Genomic DNA, 23,560 nt, shown 5'->3' on the forward strand with positions numbered 1-23,560 from the left:
CTGGAGAACCGGTAGTAGAAATTTTGAGTAGTTCGGAGAACCAGCAAATACCATCTCTGGCTGGCCCCAGAGTGGGGAGGGAATGGAGATTTTGCAGCATCCTTCCCCCATGGCCACGCCCACAGAAACGGTAGTAAAAAAAATTGGATTTCACCACTGTTTCCGCCTTTGTTTATTTTCTCACGGCAGAAAACATCTTATTCCTGTTCAGTTAAGAGAAATAACAGCAAAACATCAGTGTTCCAGCCACATAACAAAGAAACACACCTTGCTTGGCTTTATTGTTTTAATTACACTTTTGATTTTTTACCTACCCAGCATCTTTCAACTTGAAGAACGCCTTAATTTAATTTTAAAAAAAAGAGCAGAAAAGCTAGACTAACAGGTCAAGTGCAACACAAATGTATGAAAAGGACCCAGATTGTTGGGGGCAATAAGTTGACTTTGTATATAAATATACAAATAGGATGAAGACTATTGCTAACATAGTGTAAGCCGCCCTGAGTCTTCGGAGAAGGGCGGGGTATAAATGCGAATTAAAAAAAACAACAACGCTGTCATCTATTTCTAAGAAATTCTTGGGTTAATCAGCAAGTTAGTTGCCTTTTCGTTCTAACCAAAAAACTAACCAGAAACCAAAAACTGATCCTCAGTTATGAAGGACTCCAAAAAGGTACTTACAGCCTGGAATAGAAATTCCAAAGGTTGCTCACCCCTCCCCCCCTGCCCCAATGGTTCACATCTTGGGTGCCCAGCAACTGATCTGCATTTATGGCTGTTTGCAGCATCCTCTGCATGCTCATTTGATTTATGATGTCTTGCCAGAAAACAGCATTTTCTTCTTGTTTTTAGTAAAAAATGCCCCATAGTGGACAATTGGTTCACTAAATGATTGTGGAGTTCATTGAACGATGGCCACAAAAAAAAAGGATGTAACACTCTCAGCTTCGTTAACAAGGACAGTCTCACAATGTTAAAGAATTCCAGAATTCAACCTTGCTTCAGAAATGCTGATGTTGACTAGGATGGAGGACACATCCTTTTCTAAATGATAAACAGCGGGCAGCTTTTAAACTTTCTTGTGGGCCCCAAAATAATGATGGCTAACCTATATCAGTTACAGAGCTTACCTGCGATCACTCCGGCAATATAGACAAATCCAATCCTTGTCGCACCATGAACCATTTCAAGAGGAACTCCAACCAGAAGCTGAAGGACTACGTTGAGTCCAAGGTGTTCTATCCTGAGGAAACAGCACTGTTTATTTTTATTGACTTTACATCATCATCATCATCATCATCATCATTATTATTATTTACACAAAATGACAGTATACACAGCAAATGAGATATCTATGCTGGATTTCGTATCACAGATCACTAGTCGAACACTTCCCAAGCGTTTAGGACTGCGTGATGTATCGGCGAATTATGCGAGCACATCCCAGTAAGGTGGCCTTCTGCAGCTGACCAATGGTGATCTTGTCAGCGCCAATCGTTTTTAAATACTTGCCTAGATCTTTAGGCACAGCTCCCAGTGTACCGTACCGAGTACCACTGGAACCACCTGCACTAGTTTATGCCAGAGTCTCTGCAATTCAATTCTCAAATCTTGATATCTGGTGACTTTTTCAACTTGTTTCTCGTCGATTCTGCTGTCACCATTATTATTATTATTATTAGTTTATTCATTAAACATGAAACTCAGTCAACTGAACATTTAAAATGTATCATAAATACCATTGACTGGTGCTAATGGTTGATACAGGTTGTTGATTATTATTATTATTGTTGTTGTTGTTGTTATTCCCCAAGTGATATTTTGTAAAAACATTATAAAAGCTTTTATATAGCCCCTTTAATAAAATATTATTTAGTTTAAAAGACCATTTAAAAGCACTAGACTGCCTGGCTTCTTAGTTTTCCAAAGAACATTCAAATAGACATGCTTCTTAGTTTAAAAATAATGGAAAAATTACAGTTTAAGAAGACTGTCTTTGAACACTACTGACTAGGACTACATGTTTAGCCACCAAACTCAATTAACCATAATTATTATATGTTAATTATAATTAATTTACTATTAATCAACCAGACATGGTAATTAAGACCATGGACTGGTACAAATCTGAACACGAATGAACTGGATAATTTCTGGCAATGCAAGGTACGACTTCCCGCTCTGCTATCTTGCAGAGGAAAGAAATCTTTTACACCGAAGATGTGAAAATAACAAACAAACAAGTGAATGAATGAATGAATGAATGATCGATCCAGACTTTAGTGTTCCAGTGAGTGTCTCTAATGGTAATGACATTATCTCTGTATGGACAATCCTGTTTGAGAAGATTGGGCAGTTTAAAAAGGTTTAATGCCTTCAGATATAACTAAATTCTTCGGGAAGCACTGGAAAGTTTTAAAAAATGAAATGGAAACCGTTTTTGCCTTTTAATTCCTTTCCTGAAAAACTAGCAAAACATTTTGAACTCAGTTATTCCAGGGCAATTTAGAAGCTGCAAATCAGAGGCTGTGGAACAATATGTAGAGATAGTCAGATGTTCATCCCTGTTAAAGAATGATGCAGAAAAATCCCTGGCTTGAAGAACAGAAATTAAAAGTCATGGCTATAAACGTGACCAAAAAAGAATAAGAAAGTTATAAAGGCACTCAGAAAAAATACTTTTTCTGTACTGAGGTGGATTGGATGCTAAAATCACTCAATCATCATGTATCATTTCTTGACCCAAAAAATGGACTCCCTGTGTAAAAAGTCAGGTATTCTATCAAAGTTGTATGCAAAAATAAGTAGTTACATTTTAAATAAAGTTCGCATTGGAGAGCTGTGTATTTTAAAAGTCTATTGGAGAAATGTATATGTCAAAGAATGAAAGGAGAATGATTTGCTTTTGTTTTTTAAGCTTCTTGAACAATCAATGTTAACACAAGGAAAATGTACACTCTCTGTTATGAGATTTTGCACACGTAAAACATCTGTAATTTTTTTCTAAACTCCAGAAGTAAAAACCCCACAAGGTTTGAACGCTGTGTAGTATAAAATGTGGTCAGTAAAATGCACAGGATTTTAAGCAACTTGTGAAAAACGAAACTGCTACTTCATTATTTAACAAGAACATTAAAAGAAGAAATGGAGACTGCAAAAAGATTTAATTCTTTACATCCAGACTTCATCCCCCCAAAAAGTTGGATCCATCAACCATTCTGCTTGAATAGCACAAATAAAGGCGATAAATGAACTAATTAAAAAATTGCCAATCTCCCGAGCCAGATGGTATGTATCCAAGAATACTGAACAGCTCAGTTCTTCAAGATTTATCATTTGATGTTAGGCCCAGATTTTCTTGTAGAGTGGGTTAAAAAATAAATAAAATCCTGCTGATTATCCTAATTGTTTAAGCTGAAGCAGGGCGGATTGCAAACTCTCTGTATGTGCATCCTTATACAATAATCACCGATCATAACATTTAAGCAAAATATGTTGTTTAAAGTGAAAATGAGGGGGGAAAGTTTGAAACAAGATTTTAAATTCTACCTTTTTCCTTATACTGAAAGAATCACAGCTAAAATGCAGGCTTAAATAACAAGAAACGTCGTGGGAAGCTTGGCGGTTTTACCCTAACAATGAATTTAACTGTCTTTTAAATCGCATCTCTTGAAGTGCAATGATTTATTTCTGCTGATGTTTCTGCTTGCCCAGTGTTTGGCTGGTCCTTTAAAAATGAGCCTTCCATTCAGCTAAACTGCTCCTGCAGCAGCCAAGCGCATCAGAGTCCAGTTGTCAGTAAGGGCCGATAAAACATAATTAGCTTTTACATGCTCTGAATGTGTCATTCTTTGGATGACAATATAATTGATTTATCCAGGCTTCACCTTCTTTGGGACCAAGCAAACGGGCCCTTGAATCAATGCAATTCATTAGTTATGGCAGGATTATAAATGGGTGGGGCCCCCACACATCATTAACGGCCATTCTGCCTTAAAGCGAAAAGCTAAATTTTACAACTGTGGGGTCTTAGAAAGCTTTTCCCTGTCAGGACTGGAACATGAACAGCACATGTTTGGGGATGCTCTGAGGAAGCCGAATAGAATAGAATAGAATAGAATAGAATAGAATAGAATAGAATAGAATAGAATAGAATAGAATTTTTTATTGGCCAAGTGTGATTGGACACACAAGGAATTTGTCTTGGTGCATATGCTCTCAATGTGCATAAAAGAAAAGATACCTTCATCAAGGTACAACATTTACAACACAAATAATGGTCAATATATCAATATAAATCATGAGGATTGCCAGCAACAAAGTTACAGTCATACAGTCATAAGTGGAAAGAAATTGGTGATGGGAACGATGAGAAGATTAATAGTAGTGCAGATTTAGTAAATACCGTATATACTCGAGTATAAGCCGAGTTTTTCAGCACGTTTTTTGTGCTGAAAAACGTCCCCTCGGCTTATACTCGGGTCTATACGGCTTATACTCGAGTTTTTTTTTTAAGCCTCGCTTATACTCGAGTATATACGGCTTATACTCGAGTTTTTTTCTTTTTCACATTTTACGGACAGCTGGGAAGCCCTGCGGTGCAGTGAGAGGGCGGGCGGGGAGCCGCCAGCCTTCTCAGCTGAGGAGGAGGGTTTCAACCGGTAGGTGCCTCATTTCCCACCCTCGGCTTATACTCGAGTCCCCAGTTTACCCCAGTTTTTGGGGTAAAATTGGGGACCTCGGCTTATACTCGGATCGGCTTATATTCGAGTATATACGGTAGTTTGACAGTGTTGAGGGAATTATTTGTTTAGCAAAGTGATGGCCTTCGGGGGGGGGAAAAACTGTTCTTGTGTCTAGTTGTTCTGGTGTGCAGTGCTCTATAGCGTTGTTTTGAAGGTAGGAGTTGAAACAGTTTATGTCCAGGATGTGAGGGATCTTTAAATATTTTCATGGCCCTCTTCTTGATTCATGCAGTATACAGGTCCTCAATGGAAGGCAGGTTGGTAGCAATTATTTTTTCTGCAGTTCTAATTATCCTCTGAAGTCTGTGTCTTTCTTGCTGGGTTGCAGAACCGAACCAGACAGTTATAGAGGTGCAAATGACAGACTCAATAATTCCTCAAGCAGCTCCCCACCCCATTATTCTTCCCCTCCCTTCTCCCAGGGTACCTTCTAGCTGTCACCCCCCCCCCAAAAAAAGCAGATCAGCATAATAAATTAAGAGATCCACATTAACATTTTAAAGTCACAGCAGGAAGCAGGGCAACAATAGATTTCACCACCTTTGTGTCTATTTGCCCTTTGGTGGAAGGGGGGGGGGGGAGAATAACGGCCTCACCATTAAAAAGCAGAAATAACCAATATTACTTTCTTTGAGAATTATTTTGTTCTCCAGCTGGTGAAATAATCTTAATTCAGGAAACTTGGCTGGAAGTGATTGCTGAGCATTTTAAATATTACACAGTTTTCTTAAGAACTATCCCTAACACCCATTGCTTCTCGAGTGGAGAATATGTGTGCAGCTGGGATGGTTTGCACTTCCAAAGGGTTTAGAATCTGCCAAAAAATATAATCACCGAATGCCGGTTCAGTCTAATATGTACAGACAGCAGACTTTGGATACTTGATCTTCTGAGAGATTCCCTTGGAAACCAGCCAAGGTTGTGTTAAAAAAAAAAAAAAAACCCCACCACAGGATAATTAAAAGTTTCAGCACATTTTTCAAGCCACACAGCAGCCTAGTGGCAACAAGATACTTGTCAAGGCAAAGGTTAGCTTTTTGAGAGTAAGAAAAGTATTCTGCAATATGACTGAAGTGCTTTGAACTCTTTTCAAGGTTCCAGGGTGGTTGGCTGTGTTTAAAGTAAGTCAATGCCTTTCATTCAAAGAAATCCCAGAGAATTTAGGATGCCTGATTTCCTTCACATATGTTGAGGTTAAGTTTCTGTAGTGCCCAGATAGAAACGGAAGGATCAGAAGAAATGATAGGGTAAAACCAGATGCAATATAATATCTTTTTTGGTATCTTCAAAATAAAATTATAATAAGTGCATGGAAACTTTTAGGGTGTGTAAATACAAATAGTCCTCGACTTACAACAGTTCATTCAATGACCGTTCAAAGTTACAACGGCACGGAAAAAAGGGACTTATGGCCATTTTTCACACTTACAATCCATTGCAGCATCCCTATGATCGCGTGATAAAAATTCGGACACTTGGCAAACTGGTTCTTATTATGACGATTGCAGTGTCCTGGAGTCATCTGATCACTTTTTGTGATCACATGACACCAGCAAAGTCAATGGGGAAGCCAGATTCACTTAACAACTCTGTGACTAACTGAACAACTGCGGTGATTCACTTAACAACTCTGGCAAGAAAGGTCTTAAAATGGGGCAAAACTCACTTAACCAATGTCTCACTTAGCAACAGAAATGTCGGGCTCAATTGTGGTCGTAAGTCGAGGACTACCTGTACTTTATTGCCATCAGAAGAAGGACTGGGAAATATCCTCTCAGATTAAACCACAACGAAAAACCTCTCATTAGGAAGTGTGTACAAGTTAAATCTGATAGGACAGGTTATTTATCAGCAGGGGGACCCAAATGTTCCAATTATATTTGATGGTCCCAGTTAGATAAGCTCCTTACTTGATTGTGAAATGGCTATCAGGTAAAATCTGCTAGTATTATCGGTCTTGCATTATAGCAGGGCTGTCAAACTCGCAATTTGTGGGCCGGATGCGTCACACACTGGCCACGCCCACAGTTGGTTTAGCGAAGGGGGAAAAGTCGTGATAAGTCACGTGATGCCGTCATGACGACACGAGTTTGACAGCCCTGCATTATAGTCAGGGATCTCAAGTAATTTCAGGATTGACCCAGTGTTAATGTTCTTGTTTTCTTGCCAGACATAACTGCCTGGGAATCACCACCATTGATGATAAGGTTGAAACGGAAAAGAGGCAGCTCAGAACCAATCCCTAAGGCCATGCTTCCCAAACCTGGGTAAATTACACAAAATTGAATAAAGGTGGTTTTTCTTTGGATAATGACATGCAAATCCATCGCCTGAACACAAACAAGGATATCTAAATTGACATGAAGTTTTTTACCTACATTGGGTAAAAAGGATTTTCTGTTTAGTGATTTTGGATAATGAAGTACAAGGTTTGGGAAGTATGTCCTTAGGGGATGAAGGCAAACTGTGGTGGTCCTCAACATATGATCACAACTGAGCCCAAAATTTGAAAGTTGTTCAATGAATTATGCCTCATTTTATGACCTCTCTTGCAACAGTTGTTAAGTGAATCGTTGCAGTTGTTAAATTAAGTAAAACGGTTGTTAAGTGAATCTGGCTTCCCCGTTGATTTTGCTCATCAGAAGGTCACAAAAGATGATCACATGACCCCGGGACACTACAACCAGAGGTGGGTTTCAGCAGGTTCTGACCAGTTCTGGAGAACCGGTAGAGAAAATTTTGAGTAGTTCAAAGAACCGGTAGTAAAAATTCTGACTGTCCCCACCCCCATCTATTCTCTGCCTCCCAATTCCCAGCTGATCAGGAAGAAATGGGGATTTTGCAGTAACCTTCCCCTGGATTGGGGAGGGAATGGAGATTTTACAGTATCCTTCCCCTGGAGTGAGGAGGGAATGGAGATTTTACAGTATTCTTCCCCTGCCATGCCCACCAAGCCATGCCACACCCACCAAGCCACACCCACAGAACCGGTAGTAAAAAATGTTAAAAGCCATCATTCACTACAACCGTCATAAATATGATTACATTGCCAAGCTCTGCATTTTGATGATGTGACCATGGGGATGCTGCAACGGTTGTAAGTATGAAAAATGGTCATAACTCACTTTTTCCAGTGCCGTTGTAATGTCAAACACTCAATAAATGAGCTGTTCTGAGTGGAGGACTACCTGTACCTAACAGAAGACGCTCCAAGATCAAATTGAAAAAGGCAACAGCAAGCTATTTTCGTATTGTTGCCTACAAAATTTTATGGGATATGAGTGATAGACGATGAGAGCCAGCAGCTGAGAAGCCTTCCACAAGTAGACCTGGAGGCGACAATATAACTATATTCAGAAACAGACCCCATTAAAAAAACAGAATAAGACAGAAAATACACCATTGTGAAACAGGTAGGCATCAAACACAGGTGACACCCCAATGAACTGCTTAAAACTGTAGAGAAGAGGTGTTTAAAGGACTAATAGCTTTGTTTACACAAATATGGAACAGATGGCGTGAAAAAGTTTGGTATATAAAAACAACACCAAAGAAGAGAGATGCAAGAGAATGTAGAAATTATCAAACCATTGCACTAATTTGCAATGGGAAGTGAATTTGTTCTTAAGATGTTATCAAGAAACTGTACACAAAGCTGTACACCAAGAGAAAAAAGCCACGTGAACAGGGAGATTTCCGAAAAGGGACACAAATTAAATAGATGATCTCAGATGACTAGCAGAAAGAGCAAAGGAATACAGGTAACCTTCGATTTACGACCGTCAACTGAGCCCAGAATTTCTAGTGCCAAGCGAGAAAATTCTGAAGTAAATTTTGCCCCGTTTTACTACCGTTCTTGCCACAGTTGCTAGGTGAATCACTGCAGTTGTTAAGTATCACAGTTGTTAAGTGAATCGGGCTTCCCTATTGATTTTGCTTGTCAGAAGGTTGTAAAAGATTATCACATGATCCCTGGGGACGCTGCAACCGTCATAAATATGAACCAGAGCCAAGCGTCCGAGTTTTGATCACATGATCATGGGGATGCTGCAATGGTCACAAATTGGAGAGTGAAACTTGCCCAGGAAAGATTAGGGAGAGAAATTTTCCCAGGAAAGATTGAGGAGAAAAACTTCCCCTACCAGCTAAGTAAGCGCCTGGAAGACCACGTTGGAAGATCAGAGAATTTAAAAAGTAGCAGATAAAATTAATCTGTAAAATACACACGAATTATTGGCCATGCCAGGCAAAAATTCAAACAGATCAGCCAAATGCCATCAAACAAAAACTGTCACTACAAATAATGATCAAAATGAATCAAATATATGCTATAAATGTAACAATATAATAAAAGAAAATGAAGAATCCGAGATATGCCGACTATGCTCAAATTATGTCCATCACTCCTGCCTGAAATTAAACAAGACTGCAGTAAACTTCCTATCAGATCCTACATTTATCCATTTTTGTCAACCTTGTTTACCTAAATTAGACTACCTAATTTCCATGTCTAATAGACTCCATGTCATTGAAACAACTTTAATGTCACAACAATCCACTCAAACTTAGAAGAAAAAATCACAAATCTTGAAAAAAGAATTATTACAATTCAAAAAAATGATAACACCCCAGAACAAAATCTTTTCCCAATCCAACAAGCATTGCCTAACCCACAAACTAAACTGCAAACATATTCCAATCATTCAATCAATCAAACAAACAACGTAGCCATTTTAATTAAAGATACCATTGAAAGAGAACAAAAACGTCAAAATGCTATATTATTTGGATTAGATAATACCAGTGAATCAGATATTTCTAAAGTTAAAAACATCATTAAAAATTACATTTCACCCACCCTCTTCCCTGACGATATAACTGAAGTCTCCAGAGATGGTCCTGAATACAAAAACAGTGATGGCTCAGTGGCACCTAAATTCTGTAGAGTCATCTGCATAAATGAGATCAGCAAACGAAAGTTCATTTATGCCATTAACAAAATTGTGAAAACAAACCTCAGCCTCAAAAAACTTAAAGCAAGACCTGATTTATCATTTCTGCAACGGATTCGCTCCCATGAACTTTGCACAGAACTCAAACGAAGGCAAGATGAAGGAGAAACCAACCTGTACATTGACTAACGTGCTGACTGCATAAAAAGAAAAACCTACAGACAATTAGCCAACATCCAACCCCCCATCAATCAAAGCATCCAACCATCCGTCGCACCGAACTTCCAATCATCCGTCGTACAAAACCCTCAACCAGCCGTCGCTCAGCCAACCGTCACTCAACCAACTAACATCCATCCATCCTTACAGAACCCCCAAACATCCATTGTTCAACCATCCACTGCTCAACCAATCGTAGTTCAACCTACCAACCTCCAATTGCACGTTGAACAGAACCTCCAACCATCCGTGGATCAGAATCTCCAACCAACTATCATCAATAACTAGGTACGCACGGCCCTTATTTCCTCTTCCCCTAACGCTGCAGATCTTAAATGCAAATTGATAAACGCAAGAAGCATTGTAAACAAATTGCCTGAATTTATACTCATGTTAAACAATGGTACATTTGATATTATATTTGTATGCGAAACATGGCTGAACTCATCCATCCCTGACTCCATTATTTTAGACAAAGAGTACTATGTTTTTAGATCAGATCGTGAAATCCGCAGAGGAGGTGGAGTAGCTATCTTTCATAAAAAGTCACTGAATCTAAAAAATGTTCAAGTTGCACATAAACTTGCTACCCCTGAAACTATTGTATGCGACCTGTCCCTTAACATCACACTTCGATTCCTACTATGCTAAAGAGCCCCTGACTACGACATCGCACATGTGAACATGTTAACCTCACTACTAACTTGGGCTACTTCTTGCCAATATCCTCTCATCTTCCTGGGTGACCTCAATCTACCTCATATTAACTGGATAACAAACGAATGTACAACTGAATCCATCCATACTACCCTATACAACGCTGTCACAAATCTAGGTCTTGAACAACTAGTAACTAACAATACAAGAATCAACAACTGCCTTGACCTCATCTTCTGCAACAACCCAAACTCAATTTATGGACTACAAATAAAAGAACCCTTTTCCAACAGTGACCACAGCATGATAGACTTTTGTCTCAATATACGCCCTTACAAAAATTGTCATAATAATAGTATTCCAAACTACAATTTCAAAAAAGCCAACTATGACCTTATAAACACCTACCTCTCATTTCTTGACTGGCAAAATCTATTCTCATCCTGTATCACTGCTGAAGACCACTACAGAGTTTTCCTACTTGAAATCAATAGAGTCATTAAACTCTACGTACCACAAACTACCACAAAAATCAAGAAAAACAAATTACCCATATCAATAAAAAAGCTTTAATCCCAAAAAAAAAGTCCCTTTGGAGAAAAAACAAAAAGGGACATGTAGCAAATTTCAAAAACTGATACAGAGATATATGCAACCAAATAAAAATTGAATGCACCAATTACCACACCAAGCAAGAAAAAGACCTTCTGCGCACAAATTCCAGTCGTGCTTTTTATAATTTTGTGAACAACAAACTTAATGACTCGAGATCTATCCCACCACTAAAAGAATCTAACGGCAAAGAAAATAATGATGAAACAGTTAAAGCAAACCTCTTTAACACATTCTTTGGCTCAGTCTTTGTTAACAGTAATGGCTCATACCCGACATTCCCCAGCCACACCAACAACGACCTAACACATATTTATTTATTTATTTATTTATTTATTATATTTGTATACCGCCCTTCTCCCGAAGGACTCAGGGCGGTTCACAGCCAGTAAAAAACACAATACATAGAATACAAATTAAAAACTATATAAAAATCTGATTCAATAACGGCCTAAAAATTTAGATACAATTTAAAACCCCATTTAAAACCCCCAATTAAAACCCATAAATTTAAAAAACTAACCCAGTCCTGCGCAGATGAATAAATGCGTTTTAAGCTCGCGACGAAAGGTTCGGCGGTCCGGAAGTTGACGGAGTCCCGGGGAGTTCGCTCCAGAGGCGGAGCCCCACCGAGAAGGCCCTTCCCCTGGGCGTCGCCAGACGACACTGTCGCGCCGACGGCACCCTGAGGAGTCCCTCTCTATGAGAGCGCACGGGTCGGTGGGAGGTATTCGGTAGCAGTAGGCGGTCCCGTAAATAGCCCGGCCCTATGCCATGGAGCGCTTTGAAGACGTTCACCAAAACCTTGAAGCGCACCCGGAAGGCCACAGGTAGCCAGTGCAGTCTGCGCAGGATAGGTGTCACACGGGAGCCACGAGGGGCTCCCTCTATCACCCGCGCAGCCGCGTTCTGGACTAACTGAAGCCTCCGGATGCCCCTCAAGGGGAGCCCCATGTAGAGAGCATTGCAGTAATCCAGACGAGACGTCACGAGGGCGTGAGTGACTGTGCACAAGGCATCCCGGTCTAGAAAGGGGCGCAACTGGCGCACCAGGCGAACCTGGTGGAAAGCTCTCCTGGAGACGGCCGTCAGGTGGTCTTCAAAAGACAGCCGTTCATCCAGGAGGACGCCCAAGTTGCGCACCCTCTCCATCGGGGCCAATGACTCGCCCCCAACAGTCAGCCGCGGACTCAGCTGACTGTACCGGGATGCCGGCATCCACAGCCACTCTGTCTTGGAGGGATTGAGCTTGAGCCTGTTTCTCCCCATCCAGACCCGTACGGCTTCCAAACACCGGGACAGCACTTCGATAGCTTCATTGGGGTGGCCCGGTGTGGAAAAGTACAGCTGGGTGTCATCAGCGTACAGCTGGTACCTCACACCAAAGCCACTGATGATCTCACCCAGCGGCTTCATATAGATGTTGAACAGAAGGGGCGAGAGAATCGACCCCTGCGGCACCCCACAAGTGAGGCGCCGCGGAGTCGACCTCTGCCCCCCCGTCAACACCGTCTGCGACCGGTCGGAGAGATAGGAGGAGAACCACCGATAAACGGTGCCTCCCACTCCCAGTCCCCCCAACCGGCGCAGCAAGATACCATGGTCGATGGTATCAAAAGCCGCTGAGAGGTCTAATAGGACCAGGGCAGAGGAACAACCCCTATCCCTGGCCCTCCAGAGATCATCCACCAACGCGACCAAAGCCGTCTCAGTGCTGTAACCGGGCCGGAAGCCAGACTGGAACGGGTCTAGATAGACAGTTTCCTCCAGGTGGAGGGGAAACTGATATGCCACCATACTCTCTACAACCTTCGCCGCGAAGCGAAGGTTGGAGACCGGACGATAATTACCTAAAATAGCCGGGTCCAGGGAAGGCTTCTTGAGGAGGGGCCTCACCACCGCCTCTTTCAAGGCGGCGGGAAAGACTCCCTCCAACAAGGAAGCACTTGTAATCGCCTGGAGCCAGCCTCGTGTCACCTCCTGAGTGGCCAGCACCAGCCAGGAGGGGCACGGGTCCAGTAAACACGTGGTGGCATTCAGTCTACCCAGCAACCTGTCCATGTCCTCGGGAGCCACAGGGTCAAACTCATCCCAAACAATGTCACCAAGACCGCCCTCAGACGCCCCGTCCGAATCGCCACAATTTTGGTCCAGACCGTCCCGAAGCTGAACGATTTTGTCGTATAGATAACCGTTAAACTCCTCAGCACGTCCCTGCAACGGGTCATCCCGCTCCCCCTGGTGAAGGAGGGAGCGGGTCACCCGAAACAGGGCAGCTGGGCGGTTATCTGCCGACGCAATGAGGGAGGAGGTGTAGCAACGCCTCGCTTCCCTCAGTGCCACTAGGTAGGTCCTAGTATAGGATCTAACTAGTGTCCGATCAGCCTCTGAGCGGCTGGACCTCCAAGAACTCTCTAGGCGTCTTCTCCGGCGTTTCATCCCCCTCAGCTCCTCGGAGAACCAAGGAGCCGGTTGGGATCTGCGCCGGGTCAGAGGCCGCAAAGGCACGACACGGTCTAAAGCCCCAGCCGCAGCCCGTTCCCAGGCTGCGGCTAGTTCCTCTGCCGTGCCGTGAGCCAGACCCTCAGGAAGTGGCCCAAGCTCCGTCCGGAACCTCTCAGGGTCCATCAGGCGCCTGGGACGGTACCAACATAATGGTTCCGTCTCCCTGCGGTGTTGGGTAGCGGTCAGAAAGTCTAGGCGAAGGAGCGAGTGATCTGACCATGACAAAGGTTCTGTGACTATATCTCTCAAGTCCAGATCCTTCAACCACCGACCAGAGATGAAAATCAAGTCCAGTGTGCCTCCCCCGATGTGAGTGGGGCCATCCACTACTTGAGTCAGGTCCAGGGCCGTCATGGAAGCCATGAACTCCCGAGCTACTGTCGATGACGAGCCGGCAGATGGCAGGTTAAAGTCCCCCATGACTAAAAGTCTGGGGGTCTCCACTGCCACCCCAGCAAGCACCTCCAGGAGCTCGGGCAGGGCGGCTGTCACACAGCAAGGAGCCAGGTACGTGACCAGCAAGCCCATCTGACACCTATGACCCCACCTCACAAAGAGGGATTCACACCCGGCAATCTGAGGTACGGTGGTCTCCCTCGGCTCTAGACTCTCTTTAATAACAACCGCCACCCCCCCACCCCTACCCTGGGCCCTCGGCTGATGGAATGCACGGAAACCCGGTGGGCACATCTCGACCAGGGGCACGCCCCCTTCAGTGCCCAACCAGGTCTCCGTAACGCCTATAATATCCGCGGCACCCCCCTGAATCAGATCATGTATTAGGGGGGCCTTATTGGCCACGGACCGTGCGTTGCATAACATCAGACGAAGGCCCAGGCTCTGAGGGTCTTGACCATCCGGGGAACGGGAGAAGGAGGGGATCGGGCGCGATCGCCTGCAGACATCGGCGCGCCCCCAGAACGATACGGTCCCCCTTCCGCCATATCTGCCCCTCCCACTTACCGTGCAAATGGAACCACCTCACCAAAAGGAACGCAATCCCCCCATAACCTCCGAACCCCTTACAGAACCGCCACGAGCACGCTGCAAGGACTGGCTCCCCACCCGCGGGCTAATCCCAATACCCGCCCTAACCTCCCACCCCTCCCGACGGGTTCTCTCCCCTACCCGTCGAATCCCTCCCCCCCCCTTCCCAACCCTTAAAATCCCCATTAAAACTCCCCTTAAAAAATCTCTTAAAACAACTAATTAAAAAGCCCCTAAGTCTCCTATTTTTAGCATGCCACCTCTCGGGGCTCCAAAGCCCGTCCTCAAGGTGGGCCCTCGATAGTATGGAGGGCCAAACCCGCGAGAGAGGGGCATCTCGCAGGGCAAGAAGGTCAGCCGCCGTAAATGTTCGCATCACCAAGAAAGTCCGGCAGGAGGCCCATCCTGGGCCGGTCAAGATGGTAACAGATGGTACAGTGACCACAACCAGTCTGTCAGTCAGTCCTGATGGGAAGCAGTCAATAGTGATCCACATACAGATTTCACTGAAGAAAATGTTGAAAAAGCTCTTCGCAAACTGAAACCATTCCTATCTATAGGACCTGATGGACTATGTGCATACTTCTTTAAAAAGCTTTCCACTAATATAGCAGAACCCCTAAGCATAATATTTGGAAAAGCCTTCACGACAGTTCTCTTCCCAAACTTTGGTCACTAGCCACGGTCATCCCAGTCTTCAAAAAAGGAGACCCCAGCTTAGTTGAAAATTACAGACCAATCTCTCTATGCTGTGTCACCTGTAAAATTATGGAATCTATCATCAACCAATCCATTATCCTCTACCTAGAAACAAACAATCTACTCTCTAATAAACAATTTGGTTTCAGAAAAAAAATATCATGTAACTTACAACTTCTTCACTGCAAAAACATATGGACTACAAATCTTGATCAAGGCAAAACATAGACTTCTGTAAAGCTTTTGACTCAGTGGTACATGACAAACTTCTCCTAAAACTAAAATCCTACGGCATCTCCAGACCCCTCTACAATTGGATATCAGCATTCCTGTCAAACAGACAACAAGTGGTCAAAATAGGCAGTGCCCTATCAAATCCTGATCCTGTCAATAGCGGCGTTCCCCAAGGCAGCGTTCTTGGACCAACACTCTTCATATTATACATTAACGATCTCTGTGACCATATTAAAAGTAATTGTGTTCTTTTTGCTGATGATGTCAAACTATTTAACACTACCAACAATACAGCTACCCTTCAAAAAGACCTTGACTTTGTGTCAGAATGGTCAAAAACTTGGCAACTCCAAATCTCAACCAGCAAATGCTCTGTCTTACACATTGGAAAAAAGAATCCAAACACTAAATACAAACATGATGGACGTTACCTTACAGATGACCCCCACCCTGTCAAAGACCTTGGAGTTTTCATATCCAATGATCTAAGTGCCAAAGCCCACTGTAACTACATCGCAAAAAAGGCTTTAAGAGCTGTAAACCTAATCTTACGTAGCTTCTTCTCCAGAAACACTACACTACTAACCAGAGCATATAAAACATTTGCTAGACCAATTCTTGAATACAGCTCGACTGTCTGGAACCCATACCACATTTCAGACATCAATACAATTGAACGTGTCCAGAAATATTTTACAAGAAGAGTTCTCCACTCCTCTGAATACAACAAAATACCTTATGCCACCAGACTTGAAATCTTGGGTTTAGAAAATTTAGAACTCCGCCACCTTCGACAGGACCTGTGTTTAACTCATAGAATCATCTATTGCAATGTCCTTCCTGTTAAAGACTACTTCAGCTTCAATCACAACAATACAAGAGCAAACAATAGATTTAAACTTAATGTTAACCGCTTCAATCTTGATTGCAGAAAATATGACTTCTGTAACAGAGTTGTTAATGCTTGGAACACACTACCTGACTCTGTGGTCTCTTCTCAAAATCCCCAAAGCTTTAACCAAAAATTGTCTACTATTGACCTCACTCCATTCCTAAGAGGTCTGTAAGGGGCGTGCATAAGAGCACAAACGTGCCTACCGTTCCTGTCCTATTGTTTTCTTTCATTATATCCAATTAATATAGTTATTACATACTTATGCTTATATATATATGCTTATATATTGTATAGTTACATTCATGCTTATGCTTATATATACTGTTGTGACTAAATAAATAAATAAATAAATAAATAAATAAATAAATAAATAAATAAATGTGAAAACCAGTCATAAGTCACTTTTTTCAGTGCTGTTGTAACTTTGAACAGTCACTAAATGATTGGTTGTAAATCAAGGACTACATGGAAAGCTAATTTTAAAGAGGTGAGGAACACTGGGCCATGCCATGATACTGGATCCTGAGGGCTGCCCAAATACGACAACTTCAAGGTCTCCATTACCCTCTTTCCCTAATACAGGACAGTCAAACTCCCGGCCCATGGGCCGGATGCATCATGCTCTGGTCATGCCCACACCTGGTTTAGTGAAGGGGGAAAAAGTCCCGCTATGTCACATGATGATGTGCGTTTGACACCCCTGCCCTAATACTATGTAACAATAGAGACATCGACATTTCCGCAGCACTCACCCTGCATGCATGAAGATGTAGGTGAGGTACCTCCAGGCCTGGGCACGGAGTTGAGGATGATATAATAATGAATTCTTCAGATAGAAGGGATGGGTGACTTGCAACACAAATCTATCCAGGACCACTCCGTTGTAAAGAAAGAAGGCAACCTAGGAGAGCAGGGAAAGTCCACAATTAACCAAACTCCATTTGCATATCCGGGAGGGGGGAAAAATAGAGCTTTTAACTGGAGAGAGGAAAGGTGCTTCAGAGTGTGAGGGGGTGCTCACACGACACCTTCGGGCAACTCCTTAAAGAGCAGCACTTTTCCCTGGAATTGTGTGACTATATTGTCATCACTGTGACATTGTGGAGCTACATTGTGATCCTGGGAAAGGCACATGCGATTTAAGGAGTTGCAGATTGCCTCACAAATATTCTGAGGTACCTTTGCACTCTGGAATCCAAATGCCTGAACAGCAGTAAGAAAAAAAAATCTGTGCATTTTAAGAAATATAAACAGCTCAGTTCAACCAAAGTACATCTCACTAGAAGTTGGTTTGTACTTTCTTGGTTACTTCTTTGCTTTAAATGTGGAGGAGGTGTAAGATTTCTAATATTAACGCCTCCTGTTGAGGACAATCTATCTGTTAGCTTAAGAACCACATATTTAAGCTTTGTCTGCGCAAGTTGTCTCCACTCAAAATACCTGAATAATGAACACATGAATGGTGCTATGTTAAATACCGCACTCGTAACCAAACTTTCTCATTTACCTTGTTGTTGAATATGAAATAGCAACCTCTGGAAACCTTCCAGAAACTACAATAAGTGACTTCCATAAAGCTTGATTATGTTGCAAGGGCTGCTTCTCACATCTTGCTGAGCCAAAGCCAAGGAGATTACATAACGGCTTAGAACAATGTAGGAATCCAGGCAATGTAAAAGGAGGATTACACAGGAATACATCAGTGGCGGAATCCATAACTGGCCAGAATTTCTCGTCTCTGAAGTAATCTCATACAAATATAATCTGGATTTAAGCCCTTCTCATATTGATCAGTAGTGGGTTGCTACCAGTTCTCCCCAGTTCGCAAGAACCGGTAGTAAACATTTTGAGTAGTTTGGAGAACCGGTAGTAAAAATTCTGCCTGGCCCCGCCCCCAATCTATTGCTGCTTCCCGACTCCCAGCTGATCAGATAGAAGGAAAAAATCAAGACTCACTTGTCGAAGAAGAGAAAGAAAAAAAACAAGACACCGTCCCTTTAAATTGAGAAGCCAAGAAGCTCCCAACTGATCAGCTCGCTTCTCAGCCAGGCAATCGCTTGGCAAAGAAGAAGGGGGGTGGGAAACGCTGTCGTTTTAAATTGACAGAGCGGCTAGAAGCTCCTTTCTGGGTCAGCTGAACAACAAATTGGATAAGAGGAGGAATTCTTATATGGTTCAAAGTTTTTGAAGTTTTGGGGTTTGTGCAACATGGGCTTTGTGTTTCTAAAAAGGTTTGGGCGATTTCCATTGTGAAGTATCCTGTCTTGAATGAGTTTTCTGCCTGCTTGTAAATGGAGCCGAACCTCCAGCTTCCACTTTATATTATCTGTAAGCACCGGTAGTTGTTTTCTGCTTACAAAGTTTCCTTTATGCAGCTGGCAGGAATGTGGAATTCCAGGCAGGTTCCTTGCTAGCAGCTTGATTATTCCTTAATTATTTGGGATATTTTAATTGGGAAATGAAGAGGGGGGAGTTTAATTCCTTCCCAGAACAGATTAGTGGGGTGGGGAGGAAATGGGGATTTTGAAGTAACCTTCCCCTGGAGTGGGGAGGGAATGGGGATTTTAGGCTTGCTGTCAAACATCAGCCATAATACTAATGATTGTTTTGAACAATATGCAGGTTGTATTATATGAATGGCTATTTTATATGTGAAATTATGACTGAATCCTATATTGGTTCACACTGTCAGGAAGTTTCTCCTTAGTTTTAGGTTGCTTCTCTCTTTGTTCCGTTTCCATCCATTGCTTCTTCTTTTGCCTTCTGCTGCTTTGGAAAATACATTGCCCTCCCCCTTCTTTCTGGCAGCCCCTTAAAAGCCTGTTGCCTATCACACTCTTGGGCAAAGCATGTGAGCCATTTCCTCCTTTCAGTGATCCATGAAAGTGCATCTATAGCAGAGGTCTCTAACCTTGGCCACTTTAAGATTTTAAGACAGCAAAGCTGGCTGAGGAATTCTGGGAGCTGAAGTCCATAAGTCTTAAAGTGGCCAAATTTGGAGACCCCTGATCTATAGTATGTAGATAATAAAGTTGAAAAAAGGTGAACAACATTTTTGCAGAACTATAGATACACTGAGGCTGGGTGTGATGAGGAATGGCTGGGAGGGGAGGGGCCAGGCGAGATACCCCTTGACATGAGAGACATTGAGTTGACCACGCCTACCCAGTCATATGACCATCAAGCCACACCCACTGTCACATGACCATCAAGCCACACCCACTGTCACATGACCATCAAGCCACGCCCACAAAATAAACCACGCCCATAGAACCGTAGTAAAAAAAATTTAGAACCCACCCCTGATACTGATGCCAACTTTAGGCCATTGGAAGAAAGGCCAGCAGATCCAAAGAAAGCCATGAAACCTATTTTCTTCAGCTAAATCAATTCCAGGAGGATTCAATGACATTTAATTTCTACTGGATCAACACATATTCCCTATGCTATCTGGCTATAAAACAAAACGTATTACCAACTAAATAGGTGTGCGATGCAAATGTAAAAACTACACAAGTATATATTGTTGTGTCTTGCCCGCCCTCAGAGCAGCCGGGGCCTTCTTACCTGCTCCCGAACACTGAGGAATGTATGCCTCCCGGCCCAAGTCCTGGCTCCATGCCCACACAAACTGCAGAAAAAGGAGCATCTCCCTCCCCCAGCCCTGACTCCATGCCCAGGCAAACGGAGCAGCTAGACCCCTCCCCCTCCTCCACAGCAGGTGAGCCTGAGGAGGGTTTACTCCCAACAACAGCTGATTGGAGTGACCCTCGCATCAGAAGATTGGAGAGGCGGAGGCAACAGAAGGAAGGGAGGGGCAGGCCTTAATGAGTGCTGAGTCATGGAGCCACACCCCATGGCCTATATAAAGGATCTACTTTCTGGCAGTCTCTGAGTCAGGCAAAAGTCAAACTTATCTTGCTGAAGTCACTTTCTGGTCTCCTGCCTGCTCTGAGGACTTTGCTAGGACTTTGGGCAGAGCTGCAGAGGCAAGCCTGATTCGGATTTCCCTGACCCGGCCGTCAGCGGAGGAGTGGGACACAACATATATGCATATACAGGTAGTCCTTGACTTATGACCACAATTGAGGTCAGAGTTTATATTGCCACGTGAGAAAGTTGTTCAGTGAGTTTTGTCCCATTTTACGACTTTTCTAGCCACATTTGTTAAGTGAATCACTGCAACATGGATGTTAAGTAAATCTGGCTTCCCCATTGGCTTGGCTTGTCAGAAGGTTGCAAAAGATGGTCACATGACCCCGGGACACTGGAACCATCACAAAGATGAACTTGTTGTCAAGCATCCAGATGTAAATCACGTGACCATGGGGATGCTGCAACAGTCATAAGTGTGAAAAATGGTCATAAGTCACTTTTATCAGTACCGTTGTAACTTCAAACAGTCACTAAATGAACTGTTGTAAGTCGAGGGCTACCTGTATGCTAAACAGACCCATTGCGCAAATACACAAGAGACCCAAAGGTGTGTTATATAAATCTTCTACAAACATAGTATTAGATGATCTGCATCCTTTCAGGTTTTTAAAATGTGCTGTCATCCTTTCTACTGCAATCCCATTACTTTTGTTTAATTGCTCAATAGAAAGTAATTAAAACCATTGAGAAATGCCTGAAGATATATTTCAGCATTATGCTGAACTTTAAATAAAGCTTTATTTGAGAGATCAAAGGACCGAACAAGAAATTAAAAGGCCAAAGGCTTACTTTTGCTCTATGTTATTTCCATTTCCCTTGTAGCAAGGAATAGACCTCATCTTGAACTTGACATCATTCATTCATTTAATTGATTCTCCAAAATGACATGACTGCCTTCAGAGGCAGTAATATATCCAATGGTAGGTGAATCATACTGTCCAGGTTTCCCATCTTAAAACACCTTGGACTGGACTTCCTTGGCTTAAACATCATATTATTCACATAATCTAGCCGTTCAGAAGGTCTACTGCCATTCTGGGATTACTAGAGGAACAGAGAGGTAGAGCTGCCTGTCTCTCAAAAATTGCTAATATGACTACTCCCACAGTCATGTAAAAAGCATGATGGATTTAAAAAACAACAACAAATCTTGTAGAACATCCTAATCCCAAGTGAAGAGTTGCAGAAGTTCTCAGCCCCACCTGACTTTAACCTGTCAAGTAGCATTAAAGATACCTTAATACTGAGCCCTACAGTTCCATTTCTGTGTTTGTTTCCATCCTATCTCATACTAACATCACAGTTAGTTAAAAAGAAGATTACTCTGAAGCAGAGGTGGGTTTCAGCAGGTTCTGACCAGTTCTGGAGAACCGGTAGCAGAAATTTTGAGTAGTTCAGAGAACCGATAGTAAAAATTCTGACTGGCCCCTCCCACATCTATTCTCTGCCTCCCGAGTCCCAGCTGATCGGGAGGAAATAGGGATTTTTGCAGTAACCTTCCCCTGGAGTGGGGAGGGAATGGAGATTTTACAGTATCTTTCCCCTGCCACGCCCACCAAGCCATGCCACGCCCACCAAGTCACACCCACAGAACTGTTAGTAAAAAAATTTGAAACCCACCACTGCTCTGAAGACAACCTCCCAAAGAGAACAGGCAAGGAAACACCCACTCCCAGAATCCTATGCAATTCCTAACTCCCCCTCTTCTCAAACTAAGATTTTTGCTATCTTTTAAACCAGTGGTTCTCCGCCTATGGACTGTGGATGCCTGGGGGGTACGGGACATGATGTCATAACAGGGCGGTCTGCGAAGGCTTGAAGAAATGTTATGATTTAAATCTTAAGTCTTGGGGGGTTCTATGGCCACAAATGGTATTTAAAGGGGATCCATGGTGAAGAAAAGGTTGAGAACCACTGGTCTAAACAAACCCGGGAGACTCCTCCCTCCATAATATGCATATTATGTACTCATGCAGATGTGAACACACACACACATACATCTCTCTTCCTAAAGCAATACTAAAAAAAAACAAGGACAAACCAGGACAAAATAAAATGAAAATAATCATCACCGATTGCCTGCAAATTCAGCATCTCATTTATATAACTAATTCATTCCCTATGTACTATCTATTCTTTCTAACACATGCAAATCACTTTTACAAGAGAAACACAAGCGTGCACACAGACAAGAGCTTCCCTTCTCTCCCCTTCAGCAGAAATAACAGAGGAGGAAGTGGAGGTAGAGGAAAGAAGATGGACAAGCGGGCAAGAGGAAAGGGTATCTGCCCTGCGAAGAGAAGACAAGGCAAAGGGAAGAACAAAGCTGCTCAGAGAGGAGGCAAGGATAACTAGGAGAGGACAGCAAAAAGAAAAAGCCTTGTTTATGCAATTCGAAAACAATTAAATTACACCGGTCAACACCCCTCCCTCAAGCAACAGCTTATTTTCAAAGGCACCAACACTGTAGGAGATGACCCAGCTAAGCCCAAGGGCGGGATCAAATGCGTCATCAGTTTGGAATCATTATGCTCCCACAGAGACCTACTCTGTCTCTGTGATGACTCTTGAAATCCAGCCCTCCATGCATTCCGTTGACTCTTATCTAGCACCAATTTGCCTGGACCATTAGTAGGTCAGATTCTTGTGTATAGGTAAATTGAAAGTGCTTTGAACTCAATTCCTGTTCCTGGTTACTTGCATCTGACAAACACAGTCCATCACCATTTGTCCTTCACTGTTTCAGCAGCATTTTTTATTCTTCTTGTTGAATGTCAGACAACTCCCCCAGTTCGCAAGTAGTTACTTGTGGAGGAAACACTTCCTTTCACTAACATGATAAATTATCAAAACTGAAGGTGTGCAAGACATGTTTTGTGGTAATGCCAGACGCGTAATGGTACTACTAACTCACATCTTTTCTAACATCTATTTCTTTCCAAGTGAATATTGGCTACTTCTAAACTATCACAATCTCAGTGGGTCTCCTTGAAGAGGCAATTCTACAAAAGCGGTTCTGCTACGGAGGAGACATTCCTTATGGATGCTATTCTGAGGTAAAAGTGGGGAATTTACAGCTGCTACATATAAATCCCATTATTTTTGACCACTGTCTGAGA

At 42.8% G+C, this 23,560-nt stretch overlaps 1 protein-coding gene across 1 annotated transcript in view; it reads right to left on the reverse strand.

Moving 5' to 3' along the window:
- RHBDL3 (rhomboid like 3) overlaps positions 1–23,560 on the reverse strand; it is a 179,408-nt gene that overhangs the window by 27,491 nt on the left and 128,357 nt on the right. The window contains exons 6-7 of the mRNA XM_058173517.1: positions 17,258–17,406; positions 1,131–1,243 (exon numbers count right to left, since the gene is read on the reverse strand). Of these exons, the coding sequence (XP_058029500.1) occupies positions 1,131–1,243; positions 17,258–17,406 (262 nt within the window). The remainder of the gene's footprint in view (positions 1–1,130; positions 1,244–17,257; positions 17,407–23,560) is intronic.

Source organism: Ahaetulla prasina, chromosome 2 (genome assembly GCF_028640845.1).
Source record: "Ahaetulla prasina isolate Xishuangbanna chromosome 2, ASM2864084v1, whole genome shotgun sequence".
Classification (NCBI taxonomy): Eukaryota; Metazoa; Chordata; class Lepidosauria; order Squamata; family Colubridae; genus Ahaetulla; species Ahaetulla prasina.